Source organism: Aedes aegypti, chromosome 1 (assembly GCF_002204515.2).
Source record: "Aedes aegypti strain LVP_AGWG chromosome 1, AaegL5.0 Primary Assembly, whole genome shotgun sequence".
Classification (NCBI taxonomy): Eukaryota; Metazoa; Arthropoda; class Insecta; order Diptera; family Culicidae; genus Aedes; species Aedes aegypti.
In genome coordinates this window covers 209,840,603-209,868,542 of record NC_035107.1, presented here as the reverse complement: position 1 = coordinate 209,868,542, position 27,940 = coordinate 209,840,603, and the positions used below count along the sequence as shown (strand labels likewise).

The 27,940-nt window shown below is 39.8% G+C and overlaps 1 protein-coding gene across 2 annotated transcripts in view; it reads left to right on the top strand.

The window, feature by feature from the left end:
- Nucleotides 1-26,970, top strand: part of LOC110681511 (zinc finger protein Xfin-like) — a 41,200-nt gene extending 14,230 nt beyond the window's left edge. For both annotated transcript variants that reach the window (XM_021857432.1, XM_021857430.1), the window contains exon 4: nucleotides 25,360-26,970. In XM_021857432.1, coding sequence (XP_021713124.1) covers nucleotides 25,360-26,560 — 1,201 coding nt within the window. In that variant the 3' untranslated portion in view covers nucleotides 26,561-26,970. The remainder of the gene's footprint in view (nucleotides 1-25,359) is intronic.
- Nucleotides 26,971-27,940: the final 970 nt, after the last annotated feature.

Here is a 27,940-nt window from a genome sequence, read left to right as displayed (position 1 = left end):
CCACAGTTATTAACCCACCGTCGGTCGCCCTATTGTACTGAGTACACGCACTTTGCGAAAAGTCGAAAAACACGTTGAAAATCCCTTCAAATTGATCCGGGTGTTGGTCCTATTCCAAGATCTACTCTTCTTCTTGCTTGTAGAGAAGAAATTTTTCGAAAAAATCAACGAAAAGTATTCGAAAACATCGTGTTTTTAACCTAAGTTTTTAGGCGTGTACTCAGTACACCAGTGCGACCGCTCGTGTAACTTTTTTTTACCGGGCCCGTCACACGAGCGGTCGCATCGTGTACTGAGTACACGCGGAGCAATTTTGATTGTACATCCAAAGCTAGGCAAGATAGAATATGGATGTCTTCGACAAATTTCTTCAGTCCAACGGTACCAATTGGTCAGTGGACAGAAAACACTTTGGAAACATCCTCATCTTCCTGTGGCCATCGGATTGTGCCCCGGGGGAACCGATGTAGTGGACATTTCGCAATGCAACATCTCGTACACAAATATCTCAGGATCCAGATTTTTTAGCAAGATGGTGTCTTCGGCAAAGTTGTTCAGTAGGTCAAGGGCTAACATGTGATAGGCTGCTTGTTTCGAAATTCTGCCACCAGATGGTGCTAGTGAGCATTTAATTTTTCAAACACCGATATCTCAAGATCCTGATTACCTAGAAAGATGGTGTCTTCGACAAAGTTGTTTAGTAGGTCAAGGACTAACATATGATAAGCTACCTAACAAGAAAAACTGCCACAAGATGGCGCTAGTGAGCATGCAATATTTTAATCACGGATATCTCAGGATCCCGATTTTTTAGAAAGATGGTGTTTTCGGCAAAGTTGCTCAGTAGTTCAAGGGCTACCATGTGATGATCTTCTTGATTTGGAATTCTTTCAATAGATGACGCTAGTGAGCATGATATTTTGCAAACACAGATATCTCAGGATCCACGTTACCTATAAAGTTGACGTCTTCGACAAAAGTGTTAAATAGGTCAAGGTCTAGTATGTAATAAGCCACAAAACTTGAAATTCTACCAACAGATGGCGTATTTTGATCGCGAATATCTCAGGTAAGTCAAGTACAAACTTGTGATGGGCCACACTTGCTTGGGAATTCTTCCACTAGATGGTGCCACTGAGTATGCTAAATTTTCAACCCAAATATCTAGGATCGTGATTGCTTAGTCATGAAAATGACGTCTTCAACTAAGTTGTTTATTCTGTCCAAGACTGAAGCATGTTTTACATGTAATAAACCGTTTGATTCGAAAACGGTGCTCTTCAGCATGAAAATCCCATCAGAATATACTTCAGAATTTCAAGGACAGTCAAATTTCCAGTCGATACTCAAAAGATCATCGACTCATGGAACAGATATTCTTTAGAAAGCTGATAAAAGGGAGCATTATAGTAATTATTATATTTTTGTTCTAAGTATGGTTTCATGAGTCGATATCGAACTATGGAACATCGACTAATGAAAAGGCTTATCATATATCTAATGAGCCTATGCATGCTACAAAACGTTTGACTTTTTCTGTGTGCGCTGTTTTCGAGTTGCCCGTGAGAGAGAGCGAGACAGCTCCAACATACGGCGCACAGTAAAAGTTAAAAGAACAAAACAACTAATGGCACGTACAGAGGCTCATGAGCGGCAGAAAGCTGTTACACAAAAACAAAGATGGATGTGTGGTAGTGCAAAGTGATATGAGAAACTCGGTTTCTTATGGCGACTCACGGGATGGCACGCACACTACAACATTGTTCGAATCACCTCGAATGTGATTGACTGTTTAACGATAAACTTGCGACGATCGACGCGCCACCATATTTCATATAACGGAGGGTATTAGAACTAACTTGGAGGTGATGCTTTGGAGGTTATTTGGCAATTTGGAGGTTGAAATCACCTCCAAACACTAGCGATTTTGCGGTGAGATGTTGACGTTTGATCACGAATAGTCATTGCCCGTGTTGTTTACAAATCCATTCAAAGTGCTCTTTGTGCTAGTATAACCATAACCATATTATGATTATACTAGCACAAAGAGCACTTTGAATTTATTTGCATACAACCAGTAAGTGAAATTATCGGTCACGGCGATAATCATAAGCCTATCTCTCAAGCTGATTTTCCGGAGGAAAAAGACGTGCCATAATATCAAACCCGACCAGTACTGCGAGAGTGTGCTCTCATGAGATGTGCAGCAACGAATTTAGATGATCACCAGCAACGAGAAGTTTGCGTCCTACTTTTCTACTAAATATAAAAATAATATTGTTCAATTTGAATCTAGAGTTTGAAGTAGAATGAACCCTATATGTTTAATTTTATTTTGTGCTTATCTATTAATTTACTTGTAGCAAAATGTTTTAACATTTGACAAAACGTGTATAGATGAGCCCAAATGATCAGTATCATAAGATGTTCAGAAAATTAAATGCTCACTGGCGCAGGGTTACATAATACAAAATATATTGAGGATTTTGCCCTCTAATAGACTCACACTTAAATAATTTTGTCACACCAAAATATTCTCCCACCATGTTTGCCATATATTGGATGGTGTCGTAGCTAACAAAACCAACAAGTAACGCACATGTAATGCATTATGTTGGATTGTACATTTAATGCAAGGTGCGTGCTTCTATGAAAGTGCCATATAAACTGACCTGTGAGTATTTATTTTTACACGTTAAAAATGTGCACGAGAATCTATTCCTTAACTAAACGAGCAATAATTGCCAATAACATATGAGCACTTTCCTTACCTAATAAATTTGATGCAGACGTCAAGTTTTAAAATAATCGGGAACTTCAGATTCTGTATTTGAAAAAAATTAAACCAGGAACTCTTTCTCTAGCCTGATGGAAGTATTTGAAATCTAGCAGCCCATTGCATTTTGAATTGAATGTGGAAGAATTTTGAGTAGGTATATTTTACACTTAACACGTTGGTCCATGGCATACAGAACAACTTCATCGAAGACACCATCTTTGTAATCTAACTTTATTTTCCTAACCAGGAACCTGAAATAATTCAATTCGAAAATTTTGTTTTGTGGAAGAATTCCGAATCAAACTGCATATCACATGTTTAGTCCTTGATCTACTAAAAATCTTTGCTGAAAACACCATCTTGCTAAAATATCATTATCTTAAGATATTGGCGATCAAAATACAGCATGATCACTAGTGCCATATGGTGGTAGACTTTCAAGTTGGGTGGCATATTACATACTAGACCTTGACCTATTCAACACTTTTGTCGAAGACGTCAACTTTATAGGTCCTGGATCCTGAGATATCAGTGTTTGCAAAATATCATGCTCACTAACGCCATCTATTGAAAGAATTCCAAATCAAGAAGATCATCACATGGTAGCCCTTGAACTACTGAACAACTTTGCCGAAAACACCATCTTTCTAAAAAATCGGGATCTTGAGATATCCGTGATTAAAATATTGCATGCTCACTAGCGCCTTCTTGTGGCAGTTTTTCTTGTTAGGTAGCTTATCATATGTTAGTCCTTGACCTACTAAACAACTTTGTCGAAGACATCATCTATGCCCAGGGAAGCCAAGGAAATTTCTATTACGAAAAGATCCTGGACCGACCGGGAATCGAACCCGGAAACCTTCAGCATGGCTTTGCTTTGTAGCCGCGGACTCTAACCACTCGGCTAAGGAAGGCCCCATTGATTATCATGCAAACATTATTATTGATATTTATTTAGGACTCTTCACCATTTATATGGTATTCGTGTCGAAATAGTCGCATTCGCCCTTCAACATCCATCAATTCTTCAACAACACTCATTCACACTAACATCGTTTATACCTATTGATTATAGAAATTACAATCTTTAAGAAATTGCGAAATGTTCGCTTCTCTTTTTGCACATTGCGCTAGTATTTCAGTAAGTGATCCGGTGAAGCGAAGTGATTTCGCTTCTGATCCGTTGTTGAGAATATCCTCTGTCGTCAATTAGGATGCGTGGGATTCTTATTTGGGTTCCACAAAAGCGACATATAGGTAGTATGGTTTTTATCCACAAGATGCGAATGGGTGAGACGAGTGAGCGCTATACGAAGTCGAGAGTTCGTTGTTTGGAAGTATTGTTACCGTCTGGGTACTTACTTAACCCTTTGGGGCCTGATTTTTTCCAAGAACTATTATACAGTTTTTTGAACGCATTTCAATAGTTTTGGTGCTCAAAATGCTAAACATAACAAGAAATGATGACAAATATTTTTTGGGAGGTGCTAGGTCTTCCAAACTGCTCTTGAGTTCATAACTTGAAGTCTATGCTTGTAATAGCAACCTTGTTCATCATACAAGGTGATGAACTGTAATCTACCGTATATTCTGAACCTTCTGAGTGTTCAGCAAATATTATCAGATCATTTCGAATGTTCTAGATTATCTCACTTGTCGGGATGTTCAGTACATAAGATCTACAACGCGATGAGAGTCAGGATTTAGTGGTAATAAATTAATAACCACGAAACGAAGCACTTCCGTATTCCATGTATTCGACAAAGTTTCCAGTCATAATTAGCGACATCTATTGGGAAGCATCCATAAATTATGTCACGTAAAAATATACTATTTTCAACCCCCCTGCTTTTCACCTTTTGTTTGAGAACAATTTGTGAAAACGTCAGTAGAGTCTAAATGCGTAAACGATGCATAAAACGGTTGATTCACAGGTACATGCAAAAAACGGTTGATTCACAGGTTGTGCAGAATCTCATGGCCGGGGTTGAGGCCAAGGTGCGGGCATTTACGTATGGTCTGTAAATAAAATACGAGGTAAAATGAAGTTTAATAGTTATTTCTCAATCCCTGAAGTTTTGATGGCAATCGGATGAAAACTCGAATTTTGCAAATCAATTTTGTGTGTGGCAATTTCACACCCACAATTCACAATTCACAATTTGACACCCTTTAGTCTATGCCCAAGGCAGTCAAGAATATTTTCATTACGAAAAGATCCTGGACCGACCGGAAATCGAACCCGGAACCCTCAGCATGGTCATGATGAATACCCGCGTCTTTACAGCTTCGGCTATGAGGGCCCTATATAATCTGGTAGATTATATAACTGAACTCTATTTAGCAAAAAAAAAACACTGCCACAAGGGCAGATTTGAAGTTCTGAGCTCCAGGATAGTTTGGAAAAGCTTTTGAGATTCTCAGAGGTCAATAGATTCCGTTTGAGTTGAAAATATTATTTGCAGCGTTGCCAGATCTACGGAAATTTCCGTAGATCTACGCAATTGAGCACTTTCTACGGATCCGTAAGATAATTCTACGAAAAATGTATATTTTCTACAGAAAGCTACGGAAATTCTCATTATTCTACGGTAATTTACGGATTTTTCCAACGGAAATCTACGGAATTGCAATGCCGGGGATCTCTCCCCCCGCTTATCACTTTTCGTCTATGGAATGATTTCCAAAGAAATCTGGCATCGCTGATTATTTCTAGCGCAAGCAACTACTGCTGTAAATTTCGAGAATTGAGCTTCGGGAAAGTCTGAACGTCGTAGAATATCCCAAGACATGAAAAGGCATGTGAAGCAGCGTTTGTCTTGACATAATAGGTATGTACCAAGTACGAACATCAATTGTATTTACAAAAGGCATTTTTAGCTACTTTTATACTAATTATTCTATTTGTCAGACTTCTGCTTGTTCAGGATGTTCTAGGTTGCCAAGTAGGACATTAAGGCATACACCTAAAATTTTTCCCTGACAGGGAAGTATATTTGCAAGGACTTTTCCGAAGACAGTAAATTTTATTCATTGGTTCTTTTTATACAGCCATTTTCCGACTGCGGTCATAAATGACCGTGCCGGCCCCAAAGGGAAAACTTTGATCATTTTAGCGAGAAAAGTTACTGCAACAAAGGGGTAGATTGGAGGGCCTGGAATATCACCAACGTTCCTTGAAATAGCCAATTGGTCTGTGAGAAGGTTCAGTGAACATGGTAGATTATATAATTTCACTCAGTTTAGAAGGAAATATTACTGGAAAAATAGTAGACCTGAAGTTCTGAAGTCCTGGGGAAATTTTGAAGGATCTGCAATACCTCAATCGTTCCTTGAAACAGCATATTGATCCATGAGAAGGTTCAGTTAACATAGTAGATTATATAACTTCACTCAGTTCAGAAAGAAAAATTACTGGAACAAGGGAAGACCTGTAGTTCTGAACTCCAAGGTAATTTGGAGGGCCTGGAATACTCCAAACGTTCCTTGAAATATCTTTTTGATTCGTGAGAAAGCTCAGTGAACATTAAATAACTTCATCGTTTAGTAAGAAAAATTACTAGAACAATTGTAGATCTGAATTTCTGAACTCCGGGGTAATCTAGGTGGCTCGGAATACCCCAAACGTTCCTTGAAACAGCTAATTGATCCGTGAGAAAATTCAGTGAACATGTTAGATTTTATAACTTCACTCAGTTTAGCGAGATAAATTACTTGAACAAGTGCAGACCTGAAGTTCTGAGCTCCAGCACGCAGAGAAAACAATTTTAATATTAAATATATTCTATATCATTACAAAAATATATCTGTATTATTTGCCGGCTTATAATTGCCTTTCATTGTTTCAATAATAACTCGTAATTTGGTTCAAAAATATTTATTGTTGAATTTGACAGCTGGGTTAAATGCGGGGCAACAAAAATATTTTTTGTTTCGACTTTCTTTTCTTTCGAAACAACAATTTTCTGCATTAAAATAAAACCTATAGTTTTTGTAACAATATTGCACTGTTTTTTGGTGTGATAATGTTTTTGTTTGAAATAAAAACTCATTTTTATTAATCTCAGTCCCCCGAAATCTTTGTTTTTTTTTCTTTTTATAAAATAAACAACGATAATCGTTCTGAATAGCCTACTTTATTTTCTCTTACGTAAGAAGTTTATGAAACTTGCTCCATAATGTGTTCAACTGACGAATGAATTTTATCAGCTCTGCGACAAGAAAGAATGCAATCATCAGCTCGTGTAGGAATCGACTGCAATAATTTAGAATGCATTAGTGGAAACAACAATTTAGAAAGAATGGCCGAAACTTACCAAAAACAGTTTCGACTCTGAAACAGTAATGAAAAAACGATGACCCAAACTCCTTACACAGCAGTTTTTGCACGTTTTTCACTTAAATACAACACACCGAATTAATATTTCCACTTTCGTACCGTTTCAAATGAGAACCAAAATGGCGGGGCAGTTTTCATGCTACACGCATGGTTAATTGAACCAACAGTGAGGGAAATTAAAACAAATAAAACTTTTATTTGATGTAATGATTTTGTTTTGTTGTTTCAACAAATTTCTAGTTAGAATTGCTCCTATTCAATCCAACAAAATTTTTGATTTATTCTGATAAAAAATATTGTTGTTCCAACGCATTTTTGAATTGCAATAAATTAAAAATGTTTATAAAAAACAACACAAATATTTATTATTTTGAATAGCTGTTAATTCTCTGCGTGAGGGTAATTTGGAGGGCCTGGAATATCCCAAATGTTCCTTGAAAGAGCTTATTGATCCATGAGATGGTTTAGTGAGCATGTTAGATTATATAACTTCACTCAGTTTAGTGAGATAAATTACTGAAACAAATGTAAACCTGAAGTTACGAACACTAGGGTAATTTGGAGGGCCTAGAATACCCCAAACGTTCCTTGAATTAGCCTATTGATCCGTGACAAGGTTCAGTAAACTTGGTAAGTTATATATCTTTACTAAGTTTAGCAAGAAAAAAAAATGGAATAAGTGTAGACCTGAAGTTCTGAACTCCAGGGTAATTTGGAGCACCTATAATATCCCAAACGTTCCTTGAAACAGCCTATTGATGCATGAGAAGGTTTAGTGAACAGGAAAGATTTTATAAATTCACTCAGTTTAGCGAGATAAATTTCTGGAATAAGTGTAGCCCTGAAGTTCTAAACTCCAGGGTAATTTGGAGGGCCCGGAATACTCCAAACGTTCTTTAAAACATCCTATTGATACGTGCGAAAGTTCAGTGAACATGGTAGATTATATAACTTCACCCAGTTTAGCAAGAAATACTACTGGAATAAATGTAGACATGAAATTCAGATTTCCAGGGTAATTTGGAGGGCCTGGAATACTTCAAACGTTTCTTGAAGTAGCCTTTTGATCCGTGACAAGGTTTAGTAAACATTGTAGATTATATAACTTCACTCAGTTTAGCGAGAATAACTACTGGAACAAGTGTAGACCTGAAGTTCTAAACTCCAGGGTAATTTGGAGGGCCTGGAATATCCCAAACGTTTCTTGAAATAGCTCTTGAGATTCTCAGAGGTTGGTAGATTCTATTTGAATTTGTAATGTTATTGTTTTTAACCCAAACAATTACTGTTACGGTTGTAGATTCAAAGAGTGTGCTTCAGGACAGTTTGGACGTCCTAGAACATCCCAGGACATAGCAAAGCAAGTGAAATAGTGTTTTCGTTAAAAGAGTAATTCTGTATTATCTAGCCTGAACATCATTTATGTTCACAAACAGCATTTCACGCTTCGTATGTACTTATAGTTCAATTTTCCAAACTTCAGGATGTTCAGGATGTTCTAGGTTGTCAATTAGGTCATTAAGGCATATACTTCATATTTTTCTCTGATAAAAGAGTACATTTGGGACAACTTTGCCGAAGACAGTATATACATTTGTTCATTGGTTCTTTTTTTACAGCCTTTTTTGTACTGCGGTCATATATGACCGCGCCGGCCCCAAAGGCAGCCAAAGTTATGACTGAACTTAGCGCCTTTCAAATTCCCATGTGAACCAACTCCGTAGCACTTATGAGGGTGTCGCTGAGTCGGTGGCCTCTCATTACGTAAGTGCTACATCAACATTTCCTTCCCCTATCCCAAGTTACGGTAAAGATGGGCGTGGCCGAGAATAGTGATATTCATGCTTTTAGTATTCTTGTTTATGATTTGAACAAGGTATACTCCCCTGCCTTGTTCCTGAAAGTAGTCATAATGAGATTATTAAAAAGAAACATGAATGTTGCTAGTATACCGTAACTACGCTAACGCTAACGCTAACGCAAATTCCCATGTGAACCAAACACTTCGCTTCAGAGCCATTTTTACGTCTTGAGAGGGTACAGGAAAGCTGAGCTTTTGCTTGTTTCGCGCTAATTTAGCTAAGTTGTCTGGTCGTTCGTTCCCTCCCGGGTAGAGGAAAATAGCAAAAGAATAACTAAATTTATCATTAAAATAGAATGTTTGAATAGCAAAATTTGTTCTTTGTTTGTTTGAAATAAGAGATAAAATAACAAAAATAATAACTGAGTTTGTATGGCATAAAAACTAAATCATAACATATTTTGCCATTGTAATAACAAAATAATAGCAAAAATATGGGCAACCGTAAATAACAAAATATGTTATTATTTTGATATTGATAACAAAATAATAACTAAATAAGCTATTTACGAGTAGATCAAAATAACGGTAATTTTAGTTCTTTGACTTTAATATCTAAATTCTCGCATAAACTGGGATAACGCAGAATTTAGCATGATTAAAAAATAAACTTTTAGCTTTCCTGCTGAAAAACTTGCTTTTTGAATCTAACATAGGGGAACGTGGGGCAAGATGAGCACCCCTTGTTTGTGTCGCTCTTACCGAAGTTTATCAAAAATATATTTGGGGTTCCGATGAAAACCATTAAAATGATCTGACGACCAAAAATTTCAACCAAAAAATCAACAACACAACGTAAGATATATAAGATTTGATCATTTAAGAGGGACATTTTTGTTGCGTAAACTCATGCATATGTTTTTGGCCGTATTTTTTTTTTTAAGGCACTCTGTGCTCCACTACTGTGCCGGAATCAGGTGATCTGTAGCTTCTTTACCGATACAGATCTATTTTTAACTTATCTATATTTACATCAACTTTCACTCTCTCCTACTCTTTTACTCTCACACCGAGCAGGTAGGAGAGAGCTCTGTTGTTAGTGAGGCTAGCTGCCTGCGAAGAGGGTCAGTTTGTCTCAGTCACCATCTGATACTGACGGAGGATGGATGTGCTCCCCAAAGCACGGTCCTCCGTGCGGCGTCTTCTGGTGGCTGGACGGGTTTTTTGTGGAGGGGCTGGGAATCGAACCCATGACCTTCCGCTTATGAAGCGAAAGCGTAACCTCAAGGCTACAGACCCCCCTTAGGCCGTATTGTTATAGAACAATCTTCTGTAGATAATCTGGAGCGAAACTTTTATCAAATTACTTAAATGTTTCAATTGTTTTGATTATATTAAAAAGTATGGTGCAAACTAATTTTTGCTCAAAATTAAGTAAAAGTGTGAAATTATAGAACCACATTTATCTGTGGGTTTGACGTACGGTATCCGCTTTGTACAAAACTATTTTTCTAAAAAATATATTAACATACAACAAATTTGATTGTTTTTTAAGTAAAATTTTAGTAATTTATTAAAATTGATTTATTTTTTGATAAAAGCTTGAAAAATTAAGCTACAGTGATACCTCCATGAGTCGATGTTCCATGACTCGATATCGACTCATGGAACCATACTAAAAACAAAATTTCATGGTTACTATGATGGTCCCTAGAAGCAGCTTTCCAAAGGATTGCTGTTCCATGACTCGATATTTCCATGAGTCGATGGTCCCTTCAATATCGACTCATGGAGGTTTTACTGTAGTTGAAAATAAATACCATCAGAAATTAAAGATAATATCTTCGGATATTACAAGCATTGCAAAATAATAGTTTTCTTTAGAAAATTTAATCTTTTTATAAGGGTGCCCATCTTGCCCCGCAGTATTTTTGACCGATGATAAAAAAGCTATTTTTCAACGTGTTATTTGGAAAACTATTTATAACCTTTTGAAACTTTCAATGGTTGGTGGTCAAAGTAATAATGTAAAAGATATGTATGGTTACCAATTTTACCAAAATAAGAACGTTTAAGTAGGATTAAATCACTCTTATCTTTAGGGTGCTCATCTTGCCCCGCCTGACCCTATAAATAGTAAAATGAGAGATTATGGCAAAATTTGACATTGGTTTGTTCTCATGAATTATTTGAATAAAGTTTTCAAATATAAAAATGATGACATATTTTACTATGATGGCGATGTTTGTAATTCTTTAGATATTTGTTGTTTTTAGTAATTTTGCACAAGTACACGTCTTGAGAGGGTACAGGAAGTCTGAGCTTTTGCTTGTTTCGCGCTAATTTAGCTAAGCTGTGTGCTCGTTCGTTCCCTGTAATACCATAGTGTCTTTGGATGCAACAGAAGGTGATGTTCATGTCCTTTGACGATCTCCCTATAGATTGAATCCATAGGTGTTTGGATCTGGCGCCTCTTAGAGCATCTTATGCAGCTGGCAGAGTTAGTGAAAATTATGGTGCTGTGTTTACATTTACTTTGGACAGCATGAGGCAGAGCAGGGCTTCTATTGAAAATACGCTGCAATCGTCTGGGAGAGAATAGCTTTCTTCTTCTTCATCCATGACAACCCCTACCCCAGTGAAGGAATACTTTTTGGAGCCGTCGGTAGAGTATTTCACGTAGTGCAGGTAACGATTTGTTTTGAAGTCCTGGAACATTGGTATCACGATTCTACTATTCGTGCCAGCTTTAACGCTATTTCTTAAAAAAAAAGTTATCAATCAGTATCAGTAGCCTGTTGTTTGCTGGAGGATATCCTTTGCCCATGAGTCCGCTGGGTATTTGGACGATATCAGATCTTTCTCCAAAAATCGTTCAGCTAGTTTCGCTAATCGTAGAGTCATGGCAAGGCGCACAACTTCTTTGTATGTTATTCCTAGTATCTGCTCCATATCTTCGATTTTCATGCTTGTTAGCCCTAGACTGTATAATAATTTTGAATAGATCATTGTTGAACCTAGGCTCTGCAAGATTGATCTGTTACTTCTCTTCATCCGAGACACTAAATCTCGGAGGATATTGATTCTCCTGCTACAGCACTTCTTTACGGCTGTTAGGGGCGTCGAGAGTCACAATCTCAACATGCTCGTCGTTTGCATAGCTGAACAGAGATTCGACGCATTTAGACGTATACAATGTTCTACATTGTTTAAGAACAACTAATGTCGGGGATCCAACGTACCTTTTAGAGATGTGGACTGTATGTGGCTTTTCGTCCCCAACATTGGTGAAGTGCAACCGATAGGTATAATGGCGGCCTAGTGATACTCGCACAAACAGTGATCATTTGTCGATGTCCTTGATCCTAATCAGCGTGTGAGTTCCGGGGTTTTCCAGCTTCAAGGTTGCACATAAAACACATTTTTTAAAACGGCAATCAAACACATGTATTAACGCAAAGACTAAGACTAAAAAACATTTATTGCTTAGTACTAAACTGACACGCGTGCCCTACTCTTTGGAAGCTTACTTATGACTAACATTAATTTGCCTTACAATCTAGTTTCTTCCTCAATCTCATCCCGATGCGATGTTTCCCGATCGAGATAAGAGAGATTAGAGAGATGTGTTCATCCATATCACAATAGCCAGCAGTGTGGAACCTATTCGAATCTCTCATGCTCATCCGTCGAAATCTATAAATAATCTGCTATTGGTAAAGTAGCATACTGCCAGGGTTGCCAGGATCGCTGCTTTCCGACATTCTCACCCACCCTGAGATGTCCAATATCTGAAAATATACAAATCCTCTTCGACAAGGAAAGGGAAGTGGGGAGGTAGGGGTGATTTGAGCAAGTCGTAATCTACTATTCTGCGCTTGTTGTTTCATCACCATCTATGTATGGCAAAAGACAAAGTTTTTCAACAGATCTTTCCAGCACACCGTTTGAAGTTTTCAATGTCACCACCCTTACAACTCCATCGGTTCCTGGATGTAGGTCACAAATTCGTCCCATCTTCCAACGTGATGGTGGTTGCTTTTCATCTTGGATAACAACTAGCTGACCGACTTGAAATTGAATTGGTGGTTTCCATCGCTCAGTGCGAGCCTGTAAAGTATGCAGATATTCCCTGCGCCATCTCGTCCAAAATAACTGCATCTTTTGCTGCATCTGTTGCATTCTGTTAAGACGATTCGAAGGTAAATCCTGAAAGTTAATATCAGGGACTGTCTGAAGCGATGACCCGATCAAAAAATGAGCCGGTGTCAATGGTTCCATGTCATTAGGATCGTCTGATAACGCAGTTAGAGGTCGCGAGTTTAAACATGCCTCGACTTGCGTCAGTAATGTGGCTAGGTCTTCTGGAGATTCAGGATTTTCGCCAAGTAGCTTTAGCAGATGGTGCTCAGCTGAGCGCACGGCTGACTCCCAGATGCCGCCAAAGTGTGGTGATCCGGGGGGGATGAAGCTCCATCGCATGCCTTCAGTACAGCAGAATTTGGCAACCGCTTCCTTATGGTCATCTTCGGATAATAACTTGAAAAGTTCCAGTAGCTTATTTCGGGCACCGACAAAGTTTGTCCCATTGTCGGAATATAGTACAGCACATCTTCCGCGTCGGGCAACAAAGCGGCGAAGTGCCTGAAGAAACCGATCAGTACTTAAGTCTGTCACGAGTTCCATGTGAACCGCTTTTGTGCACAGACAAATGAAAACAGCTACGTAAGCTTTAACAGATGGCCTTCGTGGAGCTGGCCTCACGTAGATAGGTCCAAAAAAATCTACCCCGGTCTTCAGAAACGGTCGAGAGACGGTAATCCGTGATGCCGGAAGTTCGCCCATAAATTGTTGAACAGGTGTTGGTTTCGCTCGGTAACATATCTTGCATTTATGAACTAACTCTCTAGCTAGATTTCTGCCCCCTAGAGGCCAGAAGCGAAGTCTTACTACTCCCAATAATAACTGGGGACCTGCATGTAGTAATCGCACGTGATGATACTGAAGAAGCGTCCTAGTGAACAAATGTCTAGCTGGTAGGACAGCTGGGTGCTTAACTTCTTCCGATTCCTCAGACTTATTGAGTCTTCCTCCAACTCTTATTATAATATTAGCTGTATACATTATTAGCTCCGATACATGGATGAAACCAACGCAGACATGATTTCTGGGAAACTGGATGTCCGTGGACAAGAGCGTTCCATTCATCAGCGAAGGTTTCTTGTTGTACAAGACGAACCAACAAATATTCAGACTCCCTTAATTCCTCAGTCGTCAGGTAGCCCTTGTTTTTACGATCCACTTTCGGTGTTTTCAGGAGGTCAATCAAACGAATCCAATAAGCAGTATGTCGAATAAGTTTGCTGTATGACGAATACTTTCCAATGTAAAACTCGTTGAAACCTTCTGTCGCCGCTGTAGCAGCAACTGCAGTTCGTCTCTTTTCCATTTGTTCCGTATTTGTTGCTGAATTTTCAGGTGATAGTGGCCAGTTCGATGAGTCCTCCTTCAGCCATTCTGGGCCATGCCACCATAATTGATTTTGAACTACTTCTGTTGGTGAGATCCCCCTTGAAATCAAATCAGCAGGGTTAAAGATTCCTGGTACATGTTTCCATTGGCTTTCATCCGTAATTGTTTGTATTTTTGCTACCCTGTTGGCAACAAATGTAACCCAAGTCAATGGGGGAGACTGAATCCATCGGAGTACACAAATGGAATCCGTCCAGAAGTATGCTTGAAATTCCATTTTTATTGAGTCTCGAACCTTTTGGAACAGCTGTGCTCCAAGAAGAGCTCCACAAAGTTCCAGACGAGGTATTGTTTGAGTCTTGAGTGGTGCAACCTTAGATTTTGAGGAGAGCAATTCAACCATTACTTTTCCATCAGAGTTCGTGCTGCGTACGTAGATGCAACAACCAAAGGCCTTCTCAGAGGCATCTGTGAAGCAATGTATCTGCACAGAAACAGCATTCGGCATAACAACACAACGCTTCATCCTGAGCTCGTTCAAAAGTGGTAATTGATCGTAATATTTTCTGAAGGTCTCACCCACCGTTGAAGGTACCGGTTGATCCCAGTTTAATCTTTGACCATCCTTGCCTATTAAAGTCCATAGTTGCTGCATTAAAACCTTCGCACTGGTGACAACCGCTCCTACCAATCCTAATGGGTCAAATAACATAGCAACGACCGATAAGATTTGCCGTTTTGTAAGTTCTGCAGTTGCATCTATTACTGGAAACTTGAACTCAAATCTAAAGACATCCGTTTTTGGCATCCACGAGAGACCCAAAGTTTTAACCGAAGGATCCGGGTCTAAACTAACGCTGTCCGTGTCTTGAATTGCCAGATTTTCCTCCGATATTCCCCCTAATACTTCAAAACAGTTCGATGCCCATTTTCGAAGTCTTAATCCTCCACATTCTGCCAGTTTTTCTAGTTGACATCGCAGCTCCTTGGCTTCCTCGATGTTATCAGCCCCTGTCAAAACATCGTCGACGTAGGTGTCCTCGTAGATAGCCTTCGCTGCTAGCGGAAAGCGATGTTCCTCATCCAAAGCCAGTTGATTGAGCGTCCTCGTGGCTAAGAATGGCGCTGATTTAGTCCCGTAAGTGACAGTACATAGTTCGTAGACGCTGATTTCCGCTGCTGTTGATGATCGCCACAGGATACTCTGCTAAGGTCGATCCTCCTGTCGTAGAAGAATTTGTCGGAACATCTTTTCAACGTCGGCCACCAACATTATTTGTTTTGTACGACACCGAAGAATGATCGAGCGAAGATCCTCTTGAACTGTTGGTCCGCATAGTAAGCAATCGTTGAGAGAAAACCCAGTAGAGGTCTTACAAGAAGCGTCGAATACTACCCTGACCTTTGTCGTTGTACTCGCTTCCTTGACGACAAGATGGTGCGGAAGGTAGCAGCGATTGGTAGAATCTTCGTTTGATACTTTCTGCATATGGCCCAGCAGAAGGTATTTCTCCATAAACCTGGAATATTGCTCGGCTAGACTGGTATTTCTCGCGAGTCTACGTTCTGTAGCTAAGAGCCGCCGTAATGCGATATCCCTCGACTCACCGATCCGTGCTATTGTGTCATTTTTCGGTAGTGCTACGATATACCGCCCGTCCTTTGAACGTTCAACCGTCTTTTGATATATATCCTCGCATTTTCTTTCCTCTTTCGAGTACGCATTTGTTGATTCCAACTCCTCACATTTCCAAAATCTTTCGAGCAATTCTTCCAAGTTGCTGAAAGACGAATAGTTACAGCTGACCCGTAAAGAATGCTGAGAACTTGAAATTCCTCCGCCTATTACCCAGCCGAATACAGTTTCACTCAATGTTGGTAAGCGTTCTCCTAGCGAAAATCTCCGGCCGGTGTGGAATAAATCGAAAAAGCATTCAATTCCTAAGACTACATCTACCATGTTAGGTTGAAAGAATGAAGGATCTGCCAACATAAATCCACTTGGGATGGACCACCCTGCTGTGTTGACTGTAGTTGTTGGCAGATTAACAGTGACCCTAGGCAAGACCAAGAACTCCATCTGTCGGGAAAACTCAGTGTTTCTAGACAGGACTGTTGCAGTGACAGAATGCTTGACTTTTGAAGCGGATTGGCCAATACCCAGCACAGAGACATCTACGGTGCTTCTTTGTACACGCATACGCTGGCACAACGATTGCGTTATAAAGTTACTCTCTGATCCAGAGTCCAAGAGAGCTCTTGCTGGAAACCGATTTCCTTCGTCATCCTCCAGAAGAATAAGTGCCGTCGCCAGAAGGACTTGTGATGAAACCTGATGAGCTACATTAGATACCACGGTCTCAGAGACAACCGAACTTGCCACATTAGAAGTACTTGCATTGCTTGATGATCCATGAGGTTCCTTAGGGTTTGGAAGATTGTTGACCTTGGAAGGTGGAACAACTTTCGCATCGTTATTCGACCTGAAGCATACAAGGGTGTGGTGCCTCCCTTTACATTTCCGACAAGAGTACCTTGATTGGCAATCCTTTGCCTGATGGCCAATCTTGAAACAATTACGACATAAACCATTAGCTTTCAGTATTGAATCCCGTTCCATAACGGACATCCAGAACACTGATACAGTAAGTGGCTATCCTTGCAAACCGCGCACCGTACTGTAGAGTTCTGTACCACATTATAACTAGTTTTAACTATCGAGGATTTAGGTTTCAAAGGGGCTTGTGATTGAGCAATATTCCTTTCCATCGGTTTCGACGGCATGGATTCCAATATCCTTATCCGTCTGTGTAGGAATTCCGTGAGATCCTTCACCGAATCCTGATCCTTAGATGCCGATTGTTCTTCCCAACTCCTAAGAGTCACCGGATCCAACCGTGTGGTGAGAAAGTTTACAAGGAGGAGGTCCTTATAATCTCGAGGTTGAACAACTTGATCGAGAGTTTGTATTATCCTTTCAAATCCTTCAAGAAGGCAATGCAATTCGGCCACGGATTCCTTCTGGAGTGCGGGCAGCTTAAAAAGCGACTGAATCTGACGTTTCTTTAGCACCTTACTGTTATCATACCTTTTCAAAAGTAAATTCCAAGCCACTTGGTAATTTGCTTCGGTGAGGGGTAAAGGATCGATTAAGTTCTTTGGTTCCCCTTGTAGACATCCTTTAAGGTAGTGAAACTTGTCAACCTCAGGAAGTTCCGCCTTTGTATGAATGAGAGATGTAAAAAGATCCCTGAAACTTAACCAGTCGTCTACAGAGCCATTGAAAGTTTGCAGCTTAATTTGAGGAAGCCGCACGTGATCCAATCCTCCAAACATAGAAGTATCGCGATATGATTGCTCGTGTTCTCGTGATGGACGACGCTCTCGTGACTTATCGAGGAGAAACGCCTTGACTTCATAATAACGATCACTAATTGCCTGCCTTTGCTTGTCGTATACGTCGTCTTCATCTTCGAACTGTGCATGGCCCCTTACAAGCACTAAAGTTTCAGAATACCTTTCCCACAATTTGTCAACTCTATCTAAACGTAACGCTATTTCGGTGGTACTGGTTTCCTCCCTAAACTGTTCCACGAAACGAGATATGTCATGGAGAGATGACTGGATGTCCTTCAGTTGAGCCTTCAATGCCTTCAATGTTGGGGAGCTCTTGGTCGACGGCATGATGATGTTACGTCACGGTGTACCGGTAAATGTATGGAAATGCTGGTGTAGTATTCCGAAAAGCCTAGCTTCGGCGGACATATACTGTCTTAACTGACCTTTGCAACAGTAGGTTGACGCCAAACTGAAGAAACTCCAATGACAAACTCAGCGATCCAGTAGAAACAGCGTGATGTCTTAGACTCGTAGAAGTGCTCGCGATCGATTTAGTTGTGGGAAAGGAGGGTACACTATGTAAAATCTGTCGTCCTAGGCCTCGGCAGGCCATATACCATGTATCTCACCTTTGAGACTGAAGAAGGCTACCATAAAACAACGCAGTTTTCGTTCAATCAATCAGCATTCACAAACGCCAGCTCAAATTCACCAAAAAATGAGGGGGAGGAAGAGAAAATCCATGTAGTTTCCAAAAACCTTTGCTTCGGAGGACATATACCGTTCTAACTCACCCGTGAGAAGAACAGCTAGGCTAGTCCAACGAGCTAAGCATCCAAATATCCAAGAGGAACCAAACTGCAGAAAGCGGACTTGTTCTAACGAACAGTTCTCGTATGCAGGGATTCGTGGCCAAATAAGTGTCGAAGAGGTTTAAATTTAATTAAAAACATGCAATATCTATTTGCTAGCTTCGGCAATACACTATTCTAAATAGCACTCACCCAACCGGGTAACAAATCATGCTGCCTCTTCATGCGACTATGTCCATGCCAAAAAACGTAGGGTTGTTATGACGATACGGTCAACGACCTCGTTGTTGTGAACACCAGTATCCCTTCTCTTGTATGGTTGATTTCTTGATGTAGGTCTTGTTGAGGGTTGAACGGCGGCTGCCTCTACCGTTCAAAAGCACAATGGAGAGAACGTCGAAATGCAGGTGTTAGATAAAAGAAACCATGGCTTCGGCCAGACATACACTAATCTATTCTAGCTTACCTGTGAAAACAGGGTTTGATGCGGGGTTAGTGTCCCAGTCCGCTTATGCCAGTCAACGTCCAACGCAACATCCAAAGAAACGTCCAATTCCAGCTCCAAGGTGCTTTGTATCCAGAAAAATCCTTTTATATCGATCCACAATGGAGAGCGTAACCAATTGTTCGTCGGCTTGGGATGACGATCCTTTGTTCAGACAATGGCTATTGTCCCGGTTTGTGAAGATGCCGCTTGGTCCACAATGTGTTCTTCCGGAGAGTCTTCGGATCCGGCTCGAAGGACCATTTAATGTCGGGGATCCAACGTACCTTTTAGAGATGTGGACTGTATGTGGCTTTTCGTCCCCAACATTGGTGAAGTGCAACCGATAGGTATAATGGCGGCCTAGTGATACTCGCACAAACAGTGATCATTTGTCGATGTCCTTGATCCTAATCAGCGTGTGAGTTCCGGGGTTTTCCAGCTTCAAGGTTGCACATAAAACACATTTTTTAAAACGGCAATCAAACACATGTACATATTAACGCAAAGACTAAGACTAAAAAACATTTATTGCTTAGTACTAAACTGACACGCGTGCCCTACTCTTTGGAAGCGACTAACATTAATTTGCCTTACAATCTAGTTTCTTCCTCAATCTCATCCCGATGCGATGTTTCCCGATCGAGATAAGAGAGATTAGAGAGATGTGTTCATCCATATCACAATAGCCAGCAGTGTGGAACCTATTCGAATCTCTCATGCTCATCCGTCGAAATCTATAAATAATCTGCTATTGGTAAAGTAGCATACTGCCAGGGTTGCCAGGATCGCTGCTTTCCGACAACTAATTTGGAGCAACTTTGCCGAAGAACACAAATTTCTAACTCTTATGGATCGTGAGTTCTGATTTTTTTTAAACAAATAAGTTAGGGTGGTACTTGGTTCCGAGCACTTTTAGAACTTTTGATTGCGCAACTTTTTGCTGAAGAAACTACTGTTCAATCTCTTATGGTTATAGAGTTATCAGAGATTTTCTTTGAAAAATGGTTGTTTTCAAATGCAGATATCTCTGAAAGGCGCAAACGGATTCTAAATTTTTTGTCGCCATTAAAAAGATTATCTTCTTCTCTATGTATGGTTGAAAAACTGTAGGGACGTTTTTTGTTTGAAGAGATTAAAAATCATTTGAAAAATAATATGTTTTTTTTTTTAACGAAAATCGTCCATAATTTGAAAAATAACCGAGATAGCTACTTGGTGCTTCAGCAAAAATATGTAAAATTCAATGTTTTGATAGTGTTTCATACAAAGTATTCATAAAAATTCAGAAACAGATATATCCACCATTAAGGTGAAGCGGCGTGTAACTCAAAGAATCATTAGAACCATCATTGATGTAATAGTAGTAGTGTCGGCTTTCCATGTATATTTTCAAAACAAACAAACAAAAAATATAACATTTTTGTTAAGCATATTTTCATGTAAACACATGGGAAATTTAGTAGATTGACGAGTATTGGAAACCAAAATCAACTGTTCAATCGTACATATCAACACAAAACATTACAATTTAATGAAGGGTAACGGAATTTCTCTGTTTTTTATTGGATTTATCGCATATTTATGTTATGCATCGATACGGTTTATGTTTGCAAGGGATGACGGTGTTGCCAGGTGATTGGTGACAGATTTTTCTTGCAATTGTTATATGCTTGTTTTCGGAATATTTGCTGCATATTATAAAGACTTATCATTTTGCAAATAGTTTTCCATCACAAGATCACTGATTTAATAAAATTTCAATGATTTTTGTGATCAATCCACATTAAATGCTATGATTTTACAGATAGCAACTCTGACATCACTGCGCTCAACGATCGCGATGATTGTGCACACACGATAGACGCGTCCCGACGCATCCCGACGCATCGCACTGTGGAGCTTTTCAATTATTTTGGGTGGTGCAAATTGATAAACACTTGGTGTGATTTTATGCTTTGTAGAGATGGTTTCTGTAATTTGAGAGAATAGAAAAACAAACAACGTATGAGTTTTAAGTTTCTATGCTTTACCCAACCTTTCCGCACTGAAAATTAATACAACAGAAAAAAAGTTGGATATTTTAGACTATAAACACAGGCATGTCTCAGTGTGCGGTGGCGGCGTCGATTCTCAGCAAGTTGAAACCATCGCCATAATAGTTTTGAGTGATGCGGTTGATAAAACTTTATAAATATTTGATTCCCGTTCGAAATGTGTTCCTTTAGGGAAAGTGAATGAAAGATTTGTTTAGTGGAAGTGTAGTGAACGCAATATGAAACCCAAAAAACAAATGCTTGCTGCAGAATTACAATGGAAAAGGTAAGCACCTTCTATTTACAAGTGTAGTTGTGTGAGGCAATGAAATGCGGCATGAAATCGGAGATTTTTTTGAGAATATAAATATATATGTATATTGCCGCTAAATTGATAATGCTGTATCTGAAAGTGTTGATTAAATATTGAAATACCACCTGAAGCATTTTTCTTCGCATACATTATCCATTAAATCAGGTGATAAGCAGTTATATTTCATCGATGTTGTAAATACCAATACCATCATAACAATATGTTAATGATTTTGGAAGAAGCCATTTTGTGATGACGCACCAAAAGGCCTTAACCGAAATTTATATGGTAAAAAAAGCGAAAAACGAGATTTTTGCTAGAACAATCGGATTTACTTTATGTAAAGCAGAGGGTGTAATCTACAGACTTCACAAATACAGGAAACCAGAACACACACCGCCAACATCATCCGTAACACGAACACTACACCCCAAAACAAAGAACACAACATAATCAAACAACTGAACACAAAACCAGTTCTCTATTTAAGAGCAGATAAAGGTAATTCTACTGCAATTTTTGATAAATCTAAATACGAAGAAATAATGCAGAATAAAATTTACGTATACAAAGAACAGATCCTCTTCCAGGAATGGTAAGATCAGGTATCAGAAGGCCGGCTCCAAAGGCACGTTCCCCGCCAGTTGGGGGATTTGTGCCATCGCCATATTTGAGCCTATTTCATCATCTACCCGATGGGAGAGGAAAGGTAAGGGAAAGATGGTAGGAAATAGGAGTGGGGTCTCTTTAAGAGGGAAGATCGCATAAGCGAAATGAGAGCATGTAGCTCCATACCACGATGGGTTCAAACAGCGCCCTAAAAAGGGCACTGTAAAACGCATGAGCGTAAAGAAAGCCTATAGCTCATTACTACAGCGGGTCAAGGATAACAGAATGTCCTGAAGATTCAGGCTTCTGAAATCAGTTTCACCTAATGAGTGTTTACTATGTAAGCGGAGTCTCAGTTGCGCTAAGACTAGACAGTTACATATACGGTGATATGGAATGAGCTACAGATGAGTCAGCACGCTGAATATTTGACATGTGCTGGCTCAGGGCCAATGGAGTCATGAGATGCTCCATCGCGAGCTAGCTCATCAGCCAATTCATTTTCAGCGATGAATACAAGGTTTACAGATTTGACTAAATTCAGTTCCTCAATTTGAGTTCGACATACGATAACAAGCCTCGACCTTGAGTTGGCCTAAGCAAGAGCTTTTATAGCAGCCTGACTATCTGAACAGAAGTATATGACTTTACCCATTACGCGTTGTTGAAGTGCTGATTGCACTCCACGCATAAATATTTCCGCCTGAAAAAAACGGTACCAGTGTCTACCCAGTGAGAGAAACTGATTCAGCCTTAGCTTACGCGAATGTACTTCAGCACCAGCTCTACCTTCAAGAAGGGAGCCATCAGTGTAACATACTATTGTGTTTGATATACTTCTGTACAAAAAGCAGACATCCACTCATTCTGTGAAGGGAATTGTGTGGTAAATGTCCTGTAAGGAAAGTGACAAGCAATGGATTACCTGCTTTGCTCTTGTCCAGTTGATCAGCGGCAATTTTCTCGTTTCATTTTGTATGGGGAAAGGCATCTAACTTGAAATTTATCGTAAATGAATGCATTAATCGAAAAAATGTTTGGTAGGCGTGATAATTATTATCATCACCTACAACCGGTACCAAATATTTTGTTCGAAAATAGTTCACAATTTTCGCCATACGAATATTTTTCGCATTAACTTCTAGCGACTTTTCGTCAATAGACACTAGTGCATGTTCGTTACTATGTGGCGAGTAGCGAATAAGGCCATACATGTAACCCATTGTGAGATCACTTGGAGCAAGGATAACTTTGTCTCAATTCGCCAAAAGTGGAAATAACGAAGTGTGTGTAGATCTACAATTTACCGGATTTTTCTCCAGTAGATCCAGTACCAAGAGTAAGAAAGTGCTTCTTGTTTAAGATGTATGTGTAGTGGCCCAACGTCGAAAAGCGTCCCGAGCGCTGCTGTGGGAGTCGTAGAGAACGCACCAGACATATTTCATAAGAACTGATACTGATTGGTCTAAAGTTCTTCGCTTCATACGACACACGTCCTCCTTTCGGAATAAACTTCACAGTAATATCACGCCAAGATCTGGGAATATACACAGTAGCAAAACTGCTTACAAGTAGCTGAAACGCAAAGTCTGCGCAGTTACATTTGAATGTTCAAAGAAGATGTAGCGATGATCAGATGATGATTTCATCTGATACATGCCAATTCGTCAACTCGTGACTGATTCTATTCCAGCAGAGCGTTATGTCTAACACTTCTTCTCTAGTAGAAACCATGAAGGTTGTGCGATTGCCTATATTAAGTAATCCAATGTCTGTACTGCCCATAAATGCATAACTGTCCCATGTGAATAGGAAACCCAGCAAACATGGGACTGACATGTGTTTATGGGCAGTGTACTACTTAAGTATTCCATCAGACTGAAGCCTTCAAAATTTATTGATATCTGAGCTGCCCCAGATGATGTGATGAGCATTGGCACCACTGCCACAATCAGCGGAAGGCTTGTTTTTACGCAGTGTACGACAACTCGTTTGAAGTCATCCGTTGGGGATGATTCATCATGTGGTAAATATACCGAACAAAAGACGTTTTTCCTATTGAGGTCACCAGGTTATTAACGAGCACACATGCGCGGGGCATGGAGCGCGAGTTTGCTATTTCAAGTTTGAACTAGCGTCTCTTGGGCTGTACCATATTGCATGGGTTTGCAAAAATTGATCGTTGCTGTTCTTTTATGTTGAAGATTGATCTGAGCTATCCTAACCGTAGCCACTATCCAAACTAGGCAGGATTAAGCTTTTTGCAATCTCAGCACGAAAAAGATCAGCATCGAAAACAATCAGATCTGTATCTATTGAAAGTCGCCAAAGAAGCTCAGAATACGCTGTGTAAAACGCATAATGCGAAACCATATAGGTGATAGTTTAAATTAAATAACAACAAATTCATAATCCCCTCCTTATTTAGCCTCAGGCTAGAGACTGAATAAGGGCAGCCGATTATCTCGGAGAAGCACAAGTTCACACTAATCACACTTATTGTGTGGATTTCCATTTTTATATGGGTTGTCACGTTTCTCTGAAATTACCTCCCTCCTATTGTGTACGTTACGTAATTTATTATGAATGATCCCTATCATACAGTTTTTTCCCACTTTATGTTGCAATGGATCGAATAGCATGGAAATATATTTGATAAATCTCGAAAATAACCAACTAGAGACTGACTAGATCTCCACAATAGACATGTATTTTCTTGGTGAAATAATGTTTAATTTATGGGAATACAGCTATGAATAAATAATTAATATGTAGCTGAATTACAATTGTGAGATACCTTGGGCGTTAACGGGTTAAAATAAATAATACTTAAATATTCAACCACATACCTATGAATGGTTCATATTACTTGATTGGTTACAAAATGACAGGCACGGGTTAGAGGTCTTCAATGCTAGGGGTGTCCAAAAAAATCTATATGTAGCAAATTCCTGGTGGACACAGTGGTTAAAATCGGATCCCTGGAGAGTTTCTGAAACAGAAAACAAATCAGTCAATTAAAATTTTGTAGCAAACATCAAAAAACAAAGTCCGCTTAAGGTGAAGATGAATCGGAGCCAAACCTAAAGCACGAATCTGGAGAACTAGACATCCAGCTGGTGGTGACCAATAAATTAAGTTTTCAGCTCAATCGGATATCTCCAGATTCGTGCTCTTGAAAATTTGAGTTTTGGCTTCGATTCATCTTTACCTTAAATCAAAAAATAAAATCAGGAAAACAATGGATATCATTTTTAACCTCTCTTTATCATAGGTTTATATCAATCTAAAAATTCAGCATTTTAAATATTGAAATGGGTCGCAAGAGACCTCAAGCGCTTATCAAGGTTAATCGAATATTTTCTTCGTTTTTAGCATTCCGGAAAACCCGGAGATTCGCGACGTGGTTGTTACACTGGAGCGAATCCCCGACGACGTCCTGGAAACGCTGGACACTTCATACGACTATGGAGAAGAGGGAGAGGACGGTGAGCCCAACGGTGAAGCCGAATCCGAAAGCCAGCGGATCGACACTCCAAGGCTCAACATGAGCATAACTCTGCACCGCTGCCCCAAGTGTCACAAGGTGTTCAAGACCCTCAGATCGCTCAAACATCACATGATCTACCATCAGAGCCAGCTGCCGTTCGCTTGCGACGAGTGTGGAGTCCAGTTTGCCCGTAACCGACCGCTTCAGATTCACAAGGAACGCTACCACTCGGAGGATGCTCCCTACAAAGGGGAACGCTTCAGTTGCGACTTCTGCCCTAGGATCTTCCTGCGCGATCGCGATAAACTGTTCCATCAGAAGATCGTACACTCTCTCGAGAAGAGCTATCACAACCGAGACGAGGGCACCCCCGAACTAAAGAAAGCCAAGATCAAAAAGCGCAAGGACTACGTTTGCCTGACATGCTCCGAACGGTTCGAGACGGAGAAGGCCTGTCAGCGGCACATCAATCAGCAGCACTCTGATGAATCAAGTGACAAAATGACAAGCGATTCAGTTATTCCAGCACTGTTGGTAACACCCAAACTTGAACCGGAGAGAGATACCCCGGAAAACCTTGACGATGTCAAAGCAGCAACCATTCCAGAGTCGGATCAACCTCCGCCACCGCCTGCGTTGGCAATGAACAGACCGTACAAACTATGCCGCTGCACGATTTGTGCGTCCATGTTCAAGAATCGTGACAACTGGGAGGATCATCTCCAGAACCATCCGAACGTGCGTCCACATCACTGTGAAAAGTGTCTGATCAAACGCAAAAGCCGCTCGAACCGTAAGGTCACGTCCGTCGGGTTCAAGTGCCAACACTGCCCCAAGGTGTTCACCAAGGCCAACACGCTCCGTGGGCATGCACGTCTTCATAACTCCGAGCTGCGCTTCCCCTGTGACGAGTGCGGCATGATGTACGATCGCTACCGATTGCTGCAGGCCCACAAGGACAAATACCACTCGGAGGACTCGTACATGAATCCCCCATTGGAGACGTACCGCTGTATGTACTGCCCGAGGACTTTCATGCGGCAGCGCGATTGCAACTTCCATCAGGAATCGGTCCACGCAGTCTAACGCGTAATTGTTTATAAAGTATTACGAAAATTATCAAAAAAACAAGCAAAGCATACACACGTGCCCGGAAACGGACACTATGGTAAGGACACCTGCCCAACGATGAGCGGGAAATATTATTTTATAAAAGTGGTACTCTTCTTCGTTTACATTTTATTTAGGTTTTATTTTTAATGCTACATAAATAACGATCAGGTAGGACTTCCATTCATCTCGGTCTTTAGTTTAGAAAACCATATTGTGATGGGAGCACAGAGTTTCACGACAACCAGACATTACATTTTATACTCGACAGACGCAGAACTGTTATAGCTTCCTTTTCGCCCTCCTTCTGTCTTAATATTAGTATGACTTTACCTACTTAATAAAATTGAGTAAGATCTGAATGCCGAAATGTGCAAAATAAAGAAGACGGTGCATTTTATTTATACCGAATTTCCTTACCATTTAATAGAGGGAGGAATTACAGGTCGAAAAACTGATCTGTGATTTACACTGCCGAAATTCATTTCTACATACCGTGACATGCCCTATTACCGTGAGGTTAAAAAATCTTAAGTTTTAATCAATCAGAAAAAAATAATGTATGAGTATTTTCAAGTTTCTCAAATTTTACCTAGTAGACCGTTTTATATATTTTGCACAAAAAATAAGATTTGTACTGTTTTGAAATTTTCAACCATAGTTACAGTTGATGTTGTTAAACATACCAATGTTCCAAATACCGTGCATCTCACTCCGATTGCCGGGTGACATTTTGAAACATCTCTCATTTGAACGTCATTTGAAGCATCATAATTAAAACTTTTGTATCATACAACGTCTTGAGATTTGTGTGATTGATTCAGGGAATAAAATATGTATTTCACTCAGCCATTTTGGAATTATAGCTGAAACACGGTATTTGGAACTCAGAATCAACCGTGCCTTAATACCGTGTGTTGACATTAGGCGATTGTATTCTAACATTACCTCCAGGAAAAAGAAAATGCATGTCTGTTTCTATTATTTGCTAGAAAACATGTTTGTCCATGAGATAATGAATAAAAAAAGGCTTATAATAATGATCCTCATAACTAAAAACGCTTCCTTCCTTAGAGGGCGCGTTTTACCCCCAGTTACCCTAACAATTTGTTCCACAGAGCTAATCTAATCTAATCTAAGCGCTTGCACAGTCAGTATTGAAAAGCATCCTGGAAATACTAGAGATAATTTTTGTATTTTCTTGTCGACATTGATATTTGCAGCATATCGATAATATGATAAATATCAAAATGGTCAGACCTACTGTGCAGACTTGGGTTTGAAGGTAGGGGAAGTGGTGGTAATATGAACAGGGGTGGTAAAATGAACACCGTGCCTTTTACCGAGAAAAAACAA